This window comes from Notechis scutatus, chromosome 11 (genome assembly GCF_049901735.1).
Source record: "Notechis scutatus isolate UNSWTSFEM ecotype Mainland chromosome 11, rNotScu1.2, whole genome shotgun sequence".
NCBI classification, from domain to species: domain Eukaryota; kingdom Metazoa; phylum Chordata; class Lepidosauria; order Squamata; family Elapidae; genus Notechis; species Notechis scutatus.
In genome coordinates this window covers 15,403,050-15,413,975 of record NC_142019.1, presented here as the reverse complement: position 1 = coordinate 15,413,975, position 10,926 = coordinate 15,403,050, and the positions used below count along the sequence as shown (strand labels likewise).

Below are 10,926 nucleotides of genomic sequence, written 5' to 3'. Positions count from 1 at the left end.
TAGCTCCTACTTGTTTCAAATTTCTGCAAAAGGCTAACATTTGCAACCTGCAATAACCAGCTTTGTACAAATTGAAGAAAACACTAGCGATAGTACTTATATATCGCTTCATAGAGCTTTGCAGCCCTCTCTAAGCAGTTTACAGAGTCAGCCTCTTGCCCCCAACAATTTTGGCTCCTCATTTTACTCATCTCGGAAGGATGGAAGGCCGAGTCAACCAGTGGTAGGATTCAAACAATTTTACTACCGGTTCTATGGGTATGGCTTGGTGGGGTGGCTTGGTGGGCGTGGCAGGGGAAGGATACTACAAAATCCCCATTTCCTCCCCACCCCACTAACCTGCTTTCCAGCTCCATTCTCCTGTGCAGGGCAACCAAAGAAGACCCAGCCAATCAGCTGGGACTCAATGGGAGGCAGAGAATAGATGGGTGCAGGGCCAGTCAGAGGCACTATTTGTCGGTTCTCTGAACTACTCAAAATTTCCGCTACCAGTTCTCCAGAACTGGTCAGAACCTGCTGAATATACCACCTCTGGAGTCAACTTTGAGCCAATCAGAATTGAACCCCTATTGTTATGCACATTTAAAATGAACGGTAGAGTTTAAGATCAGATTTTGAAAAAGGGTGTTATCAGGTACGGTCAAGAATAATGTTATTGCTATTAGAAGGATGTAGCAAATATTGTATAACTGAAGAATGAAGGAGTGTGTGCTGACACAAATATGTATAATAACATTAGAACCACATAAGTTTGATTAATGTAGTAATTTTCATTTGTATCAATACTATTTTTGTATTAAAACGAATGACACTCAGACACCACACTGTCCATGCAATAATATTGATGTATATCTAAAAATAAAAATCTTTATGGAAAAAAAAAAAATTGAACCGCTGGCTGTCAGCAGAATTAGCCTGCAATTCTGCATTCTTACCACTGTGCCACCACAGCTACTATAAAGCAGTACTAACACTTCATGTGATCTTGCTTGCATCCCTCTGTTAATGCAGTCTAAGACTGTATTGGCTAAAAGCATCTCTAGTGAAATGTTAATTTGGTCTAACTTGAACTTAATCTTGTTCAAGTTAATTTGGTTTAGGTCAAATAGAGGTTTACCTCTTTTAGTTTTTTTTTAAATATTTATTTGCTGATAAGCAGCAAGCGCCATTTCTAAAAAGCAAAAATTTCTCCCACATCGTCTTTCTTTATTTTGCCATATTCCTCTCTCAGTTCATCAGCAGATAAAGTCATTGTAAATCCTCCTCTTCTTCTTCTTAAAACAGCCAAAGATATTTCCAAGCTTAAAGCAAATCCCAAAGCCCCAAAGTCACCAAACAATCCAAACAAAGCACAAAATTCTTCCCTTCTTCCTGGGTTAAAATCAGTTGCAAAGGGAGAAAAGAAAACCAGTCTGTATTTTAAGTTCTTATTACAGTAAACTTCCAATCTCTAAAATCTTCCAGGCATCTCCTTCAACAAAATCTTAGTATAAATTTTCCTTTTGTTCTCTCTCTTCCCATTTATAACAAGAAGCTTTAGATTTTTACCTTTTATAGAATAGTAGTATTTTCAGCATTCATTTGTTAATTCCATGTGGAAGGAGAGTAAACTTTCACTTGAAAACACTTTCACTCGCGCTTGCCAATCTCTTCTGGAAACAAAGTATCTTTCAAACAAAAAACCAAATCTTAGATTTCAGGGTATTAAATGTATCTTCTAATCCCAGTTCAGCCAAAAAAACTTTCGCTTCAAAAATTTCTCCTTCTTCCTCCAGCACGATCTTGTCCGGTTGCTGGCTTCTTTGTGGCGGCCATTGCTGACCGCCGCTGAACCGACTTGAGAAAAGGAGGTTATGCTGGAGTGGGGAAGGGGTCTGCGAACACCCCAACCCCTTGTCCGGATCCTCCCTGTCTTCGGTTGCCTCTACGGGGCAACCTTATCCTCCCGGACCCATCTGGGTCGGAGGAACCAAGAAGCGGCTAGCGCGGCGGGATCGCAGAGATCGCGAAACCCCGCCGCCTCCGAAGCCTGGCGAAACCGGAAGTCAAATATTTATTATAAAGCATTTGAAGGCAGAGAGATGCCCTAGCTAATGCAATCTTAGGCTGAATTAACAGAGGGGTAGAATGAAGATCTCATACAATGTTAGTACCGCTTTATAAAGCCTTGGTAAGACGACACTTGGAATACTGCATCCAGTTTTGGTCACCACAATATATAAAAAAAGATGTGGAAACTCTAGAAAGAGTGCAGAAAAGAGCAACAAAGTTGATTAGTGGGCTGGAGGCTAAAACGTATGAAGAACAGTTACAGGAATTGGGTATAGCTAGTTTAGAGAAAAGAAGAACTTGGGATGACACGATAGCAGTGTTCCAATATTTGAGGGGCTGCCACCAGAAAGGTAAGAAACAATGGTTGGAAACTAAGGAGAGAAGCAGCCTAGAATTAAGGAGAAATTTCCTGACAGTTAGAACAATTAATTACTGGAATGATTTGCCTTCAGAGTGGTGGTACAGTGTCTCCTACTTGACGACCTCCAAGATCCTTTCCAATTCTATTTTGTTATTCTGTTTGTTTTTTTTTTAATGAAAATGACTTCAGAAGCTGACCATATTGATTCACACCTGAACTTTACCTGTAAGGTGAAAGCTTTCTGCAGAATGTGATAGCCAAAAAATAAATAATGACAAATAATAGCAAGTTTGTTTAATTCAATGCATAAAGATGATTGTGAAAGATACTGATTCTGCCATGAGCCTGGGATTATCTCCCTTAGACAATTATGAATTATTTTAAATATTTTGATCAAAGGTGTGTAAGCATTTGATTAAATTACCTTTGATTTACCTTTTAGTTAATTTAATACAAAATTATATCAAACTGGCTAGGTTCTGATCAATTATAATTGACATCAGAAGTTAAGGGAATTAAACTCATCACAGCTTGAATGAACTAACTATTGTTTAAGGGATTTCTACTATGAGCTACTGCCTTAGTCTTTATATGTTATTATTCTACAGCTTGGAATTTTGAATGTGCTTACTTTGACACATAGATTAACAGAGTTGGAAGGGGTCTTGTAGGTCATCTAGTCCAACCTCCTGCCCAAGCAGGACACCCTGCACCATTTCTAAAAAATGGCCGTCGAATCTCTTCTCGAAAGCTTCCAGACTTCATTTTGTGTGCTTATGTTTTGTTTATACCACATGTGTTGTATGCACTTTTAAAATTATCTCTGACTTAAATAAATATCCAAATAAAGTCCAAACTGTATTGACTTTCCAACTGAATCAGCAAATCAGTGAGAATAAATCAAATTAAACTGGATATCTTTGAGTTGACAAGGATGATATGATTGGTGATTTCTTCACATACTCAAAAGTTTTTGTTTTTGTTTGATTTGGAAATCCAAATGGATATGATTTCAGCCAATAATCCAGTTTAGATACCTGAGCAGAATTGGAGTGATTTTACAAATTAGATCAGGATGCAAAACATGTAAACCCGAACTGAATCAGTATTTCAATTACATTGTTCATAATTTTGATACCTTTCATCTTCATTCCCATGTTTCCAATTTTCCACAAATTTTGGAGATTTATATGGTTTGAACGCTCATAATGTTATTTGAGTGCATTGTTTGTTTAGTTTGATGGGGTTAATCTAGATCGAATATATTACTGAAGGGAGCACTTGTTCTGTTACAATTCTATGATTTTTATCATGAGAATAAAGCTCAGGTTTTTTAAGTTACTTTTTCTCCTTGTATAGCATATAATTCTTCTACCAAACACCCAACATAATTAATTCAATTCCTTTGGGACAGTAACAAAACCACAGAATGAAGTTGACATTTACAAGAACATATAAAACCTATTTTTAAACTATCCCCAAGTGGAAAGGGAAGTGAAAAGACACTGTTTATTTAGGAATATCTCTTTGGAATATTTCCTAAATATGGGCACAATAATTCAGCTGATGTCCAGCCATTATTTTTCATAAAATGTTCATCTGAAGAGAAAAAAAAATGTGCTTGACTTTTTCTCACGTATTCTTTCATTTTAAAGGGCTTGCACTTTGCTGAATCATGCAGTTTAGATTTTGGTAATGCTGAAGTATAATAAATACACTGGAAGAGAAGCTATGTTTCTATAATGCCAATAAAATGTTCTCAAATCCCATCTTTCCCTGCAGATTGTTACGACAGTGAGCTACTTACCTATTAGGATAAGATGAAATCCAGTGGAATGCTCATGGTAAGAAAGATCTGTTTCCAAATAATAAAAGATAGCATTGTTCCAATATATGAAGGCTCAAGCAGGAGAGGCTATACCATTTCAGACAGGTGGGTTGTCCAGTCTTTTCTTAAAAACCTTCAGTGGTGAAGCCTCTACAACTTCTGGAGGCAAGCTGTTCCACTGGTTAATTGTCCTCACTGTTAGGAAGTTTATCCTTCATTCCAAGTTGCTTCACTCCTTGTCATCCTGAAGTAGAATGGCATCCAGTATAGCTCAGATAACAGAAGTGCCATATGGGCATACCAAGCCATCACTGCCTGCGCTGCTGCATTCTGGATTAGGTGAAGCCTCTGAGTGATGTTCAAGGGCAACTCCAATGTACAGCTCCACTGGTAATAATTAAGGCATGCCCATAATAAGCAGAGCCTCTTCTTATATAGGATCTGTACTATTTCCACCCATTATTTCTCACTTTGCCTTTGGAAAATAAGTGGACTGCCACAAAGAAAAGGCATTTTCCAAAACACCAGAAGGCAAGATGGGAAATAATGGCTGGAAACAAATCAAGGAGAGAAGCAACCTGGAATTAAGGAGAAACTTCCAAACAGTGAGGACAATTAACCAGTGGAACAGCTTTGCCACCAGAAGTAGTAGGCTCTCCATCACTAGAGGTTTTTAAGAAAAGTCTGGACAATTACCTACCTGAAATGGTACAGGGGGTGGACTAGAAGACCTCCAAAGTCTCCTCCAGCTTTTTCTGATTGATTGAAGGCAAAATTAATAATAATAACAACAATAACAACAACAACAACAACAACAATAGAGACTTAACAATTGTTGGTAAGAAAGACAAAAAAAGTCTGGATAGTGGAGACAGCAGATTAGAAGAGAAAGAACTGGAGAAAACCACAAACCACAAAGACCTGCAAATAGAAGTAGAAAATGCCTGTGGCATAAGAAATCAAAGGTAGTACCAATAGTAAAAAGCACCTTGGGTGCCATTTCAAAACATCTGGAGTTCCACTTGAACATTATTGGCATTGACAAATTCACCATCAGTCAACTGCAAAAAGTAGCTTTACTTGAAACAGTTTACTGTACATCCTGCAAATGGTACCTCTAACGCCATCAAACATCACCATGTCCTTCCATTTTTCTAAAAGTGAAGGAATCATGTTTTTTTTTTTCATGTCCCTTCATTTCCATGGCTTTTTCCAGCAGTTCTAATAGCTGTAAGAGAATTCAGTTCTTGTCCATAATGTCTGTGGTAAGAGAAGGCCAGGAAAGTCAAGATGTCAATCACAGCGGTGGATTGAAGTTTGCCCCTTTGTTCCATGCATCACCTTCTCTGGGTGGGTGGGTGGAAACATTATCTCTCCCATCGTTAAATTCATCATTTGTGAGCTGCTATAACTTAATCTGATCCAAAGGTCATTGAACTGAATTGAGTTTCCGAATGCAATCAATGATTCAGGTTCAACTGTGGAATGAAAAACCAATTCTTGGATTGTCTTGACCTGATTTGATAGTTTACCTGAATTTGCTTGATTTCTCAAATAGCCTAGGCCAGTGTTGCTCAATTTTGGAAGCTTTAAGATGGGTTGACTTCAACTCCCAGAATTCTCCAGCCAGTCATGTTGACTGGGGAATTCTGGGAGTTGGAAGTCCACCTATCTTAAATTTGCTAAAGTTGAGAAAACCTGGCCTAGGTGATCCAACTCAGATCAATTATTTGGATGAGAAGAGGCCAATACACACTTCCCAAAATAAGAACTACGCAAATCCTGCAAAATTTATAGTTGTTTTTTTTTAAAAAAATATCATTTAAATTTCCTTTCCATTATCTACAATTCTGTAATTTAAGCGTTAGTAATAGAAGAGAATATTTACAATCATTAACATCACATTATTCCTTATAATTATTACTACAAGTCAAGTTGACACATCTAAAGATGACATTCACCATATAATATATCCAAGTATGATGTCTCTATTCTGAGTTTTAAATCTCCATGAAGGTTTGCATCCCAGGCTGATAATGGCTAGCTCTTATCATGCCTTGCCATAAAACATGACAGCATGTATGAACATCAGATATTCAAACACTGAAATATGTAAAGCTATTTTTCTATAATTGGTCCCAGGGCAAAGGGTTGATCTCGCATATAAAAGCCTCGAGATATATTCCTGGACAGCTCCTAATTAGGGAACCAAAAAGGAATTGAACTTTGCAAACTGTGATGAGACCATGACGCTAACTACAAAGAGGGGGAGAGAGGAGAGAAAGAGAGAAAGGAAAGAAAGGACATAATCATATTGACCTTGAACTCCAAAAGACCCTGAAATCATCTGATTTTTTTTTTTTTTTACTCTTTAAGCTTCTTAACAAGCATGGGGATTAAAGATGAGCTGTGTAGAACGGCTTGTATTAGATATAAATGATAGCAGACAATAGCAAGTCTATTCAAGTTTCTGAGGGCAAGTTTTCCATTTCTTTCAAGATATAGTGATATCACCTAACAGTGCAATAGGTTAACCTTTGATAACAAAAATGGGGACGTTGCTTGGAAAAACATTCTCAGCAATTTTTAAAACTGTAAATGGTTTTATTTCTTGCATTTTTTTAAGAGCCGTGGTGGCGCAGTGGTTAGAATGCAGTATTGAAGGCTAATTCAGCTGACTGCCAGGATTTCGATCCTGACCAGCTCAAGGTTGATTCAGCCTTCCATCCTTCCGAGGTTGATAAAATGAGGACCCAGATTGTTTGGGGGCAATATGCTGATTCTGTAAAGTGCTTAGACCTTGAGCCTGTCAGGATCAAACTATTGGCAGTGGGCAGAGAGGTCTGTAAAGCTCTATGAAGTGGTAATATAAGTCCAAGTACTATTGCTTTTTTCCTATATTAGATTGATTGATTGATTGATTGATTGATTGATTGATTGATTGACTGACTGACTGACCGATTGATGATAGAATGAATATTCTGGGGCTATTGGAGTATGAAGCAATGGAAATTGAGATTAGGTAGGGAATAATTATGTCAAATCAGTATAATTATGTCAAATCCTGAGAGACAAAGGAGTATTGATTATTTTTATTTTCAATCTGGCAACCAATCTAAAGAGCTCATGATCCATTTTGCATGCTTCCCATCTCAAAACTTCAGGCAGCCATTACACTCTGTTGATTGACTTACTCAGTTTAGATCTGTCAGGCTTTCAAGATTCTGCTCCTATGGACCGTACCAATAGAGCTCCAGTATTTTTGCTGTAGTCTGTTTCCTGAGCGGGCCCACTTTAAAGAGAAGACATCAATCTTGAAACCTGGACAGTTTTTCTCCTCCCTCTTTTTTATACCAAAGAGACCTGAGGTTGAATTGGTTTAAGTTTCTTTCCAAAGTTGTTTTTGTTTCCTGGACTTAATTTGCAACTTTCAAAACTTACGTTGGTCAAATTTGAGAATGCAGTTTGAAGCCTCTCCAAGACTTTGAAATGAAGGGAATCACATACATTCTTATGCATCTATTGAACCACTGAGTCTATAATAGTAAAGGCCAGCCCTACAGTTCAACTAAACGGCTACTACAGTCTTAATCTCTCATAGTTAATGTTACCCTATAAGGTTTCCCCCATATATGTTTTACTTAGGACTCTAGATGCATATTGTCATAATATATATCGCATAAGAGGGATTAAGGTCCATGTATCCATTGCAAGACAGTGGAGGTATCTCCCATATGATTGATACATGAGCACCAAGGAAGCAATTGGGTATGTCTAGTTTGATGAAAAGGACTAGGGGTGACATGAAAGCAATGTTCCAAGATTTATGGGGCTGCTACAGAGAAGAGGGGTCAGCTGTTCTCCAAAGCACCAAAGGGCAGGACAAAAAGCAATGGATGGAAACTAATCAAAGAGAGAACCAGTCTAGAACTAAGGAGAAATTTCCTGACATTTAAAACAATTAACCAGTTGAAATGCTTACCTCCAAGACTGGACAGTCATTTCTCTGAAATAGAATAAGATCTCCTGCTTGAGTGGGGGGTTAGACTAAAAGTCCTCCAAGATCCCTTCTAACTCTGTTATTCTGTTATATTTCAGGTTGATGAAGAGGGCATATCTCAAGTCAGTGGAAGAAGTGTAGCCAGCTTACATGGGTCCAGATAGCCTTCACTCATTCTTTTAAATTGTAGCGAGAGGATATGTTGCATGGATTTTTCTCACAAGCTAAAATATGACTGATGTGCCAGGAAACAACCTATGAAAAATTTGTGCTAAACCTCAATTCCAAGCTTTTATCAGAGGACAAATTAATTGAACCATCAATTATGGCATGGCCCAAGACTGAGACGCCAACTCTGAATTTGAAAAAGTCTGCACCAGCAACACCTGTGGAATATCTGCCTCAGGAGACACTAAGCCAAGAATTACCTGAGCCTGATCAAACACAGACACCACCTAAACAAAGTAGTCAGATGTTATTGACATAAGGTCTCCAAACCCCTACATCTGGTGAGAAGAGAAGAGGAAAGGGAAGACATTATAGTTATATGAGGCTCCTTGCGAAGTAAGGGGACAAATCCCTTGATTAAACACAGCTGGCTGCAGCCTGATTTAAGAGGCAGCCCTGACCCATGATCATTCATTGGAGTCAACTATCTGAACTTGCATGATGTTTGTGTGGATTCTGCTCAAGAAATTCTGACCACTAGACTGGCTGATTGCCCTGACATAGCTGTTGGAACTTTGGACTGGATTGTGCGCTTCTGTGTTAAAAGCAAAACCACTCAGGCAGATTTCTTTTTCAAAGACCTTGTTTTGGTTTTGCTTTCTGGTCTGCTGCTATCTCCTCAACCTTGAGCAAACTGCTAGTTTCCATAGCAATGGTGTCAGGACATAATTGAAACCAAAAGCAGGACTTATTTCAATATGAATCTTCAAATGGAAGGACCAAGACTGTTGGACAAATCAAATCCAATAGATTGGATTTGACTGAACTTGTGGAATCAACAGTACATAAACTTGTTGCATACAAATCTTCATTGAACTGAATAGTCATTCGACTATCCAATTAAAATCACAAACATGAAAATGAATTGACTTACATTAGGTTTCCAAACCATGGGTGGGTTTCGTATCACAAATCACTAGTCGAACACTTCCCAAGCGGTTTAGGACTGTGTGATGTATTGGCGGATTATGCGAGCAGATCCCAGAAAGGTGGCCTTCTGCAGCTGACCAGTGGTGATCTTGTCAGTGCCAATTGTTTTTAAGTGCTTGCCTAGGTCTTAGGCACAGCACCCAGTGTGCCAAGTACCACTGGAACCACCTACACTGGTTTATGCCAGAGTCTCTGCAGTTCAATTCTCAAGTCCTGATATCTGGTGACTTTTTCAAATTGTTTCTCATCGATTCTGCTATCACCAGATATGGCAATGTCGATGATCCACACTTTTTTCTTCTCCACAATCATGATATCTGGGGTATTGTGTTCCAAAACTTTGTAAGTCTGTATTCGGAAGTCCCACAGTAGTTTTGCATGCTCATTTTCGACCACTTTTTCAGGCTTATGACCCACCAGTTCTTTGCTACAAGCAGATGGTAGTTGTGACACAAGTTCCAGTGGACCAACTGAGCGACTGTGTTGAGACGTTGTTTGTAGTCAGTCTGAACTATTGTCTTGCAACAGCTCAGTATGTGATCAATGGTTTCATCCGCTTCTTTGCAGAGTCTGCATTTGGGGTCATCAGCAGATTCTTCTATTCTGGCTTTGATTACATTCGTTCTGATGGCTTGTTCTTGGGCTGCAAGAATCAGGCCTTCTGTTTCTTTCTTCAGTGTTCCGTTGGGTCAGCCATAACCAGGTCTTTTCCTTGTCTACTTTTCCTTGGATCTTTTCAAGGAATTGTCCATGCAGTGCTTTGTTACACCAGCTGTCAGCCCGAGTTTGCATCGCTGTTTTCCTGTATTGATTCTTGGTTTGCTGCACTTTGAGCAGCTTCCTCTTGTTGACCTCCATCAAAGCTGGTTCAACACTGTCTTTCACATTATCTGCCAGAGAGTACTTCTCTACTTTGACTGTCTGCTTCACTTGCAAAAGTCCTCTGCCACCTGCTTTCCTGGGCAAATATAACCTGTCAACGTCACTACGCGGGTGCAGCGCATAGTGTATGGTCATTTCTTGTTTTCCTATCCAAGCTGTCCAGCTCTGCCTGTGTCCAGTTTACTATCCCAGCAGTATATATGATGGCAGGTATGGCCCAGGTATTTATAGCCTTGATGGTATTATCGCCATTCAGTTTGCTTTTTAGAAGTTTTCTGACCCTTTGTGTGTATTCTTTGCTGACGACATTTTTCACTTGCTCGTGTTTGGTATTGTCCAACTGCAGTATGCTCAGGTATTTGTAGGCTTCAGGTTGGTGGCACTTGATGGTTTGTCCATTGGGATTTCAATTCCATCACTTTCTACGATCTTCCCTTTCTTCAGTGCCACTGTGGTGCATCATCATCATCATCATCATTATTATTATTATTATTATTATTATTATTATTATTATTATTATTATTATTATTTGCAAAGCTATTGAACATTAATAGTTGCAAAGAAGTTCATGCTTAGCAACATTCTTCCTTAGAGGGCAGCTGAGAGTTTCTTTTCTCCGTCTCCTTGGTAGTTTCAAATTATGTT

At 38.8% G+C, this 10,926-nt stretch overlaps 1 protein-coding gene across 1 annotated transcript; it reads right to left on the bottom strand.

The window, feature by feature from the left end:
• Positions 1–5,425: 5,425 nt before the first annotated feature.
• Positions 5,426–10,416, bottom strand: LOC148129711 (uncharacterized). Its single transcript, XM_087972864.1, is given in 3 exon segments — positions 5,426–5,501; positions 9,871–10,085; positions 10,087–10,416. Coding segments are annotated over 3 exon segments (621 nt in total).
• Positions 10,417–10,926: the final 510 nt, after the last annotated feature.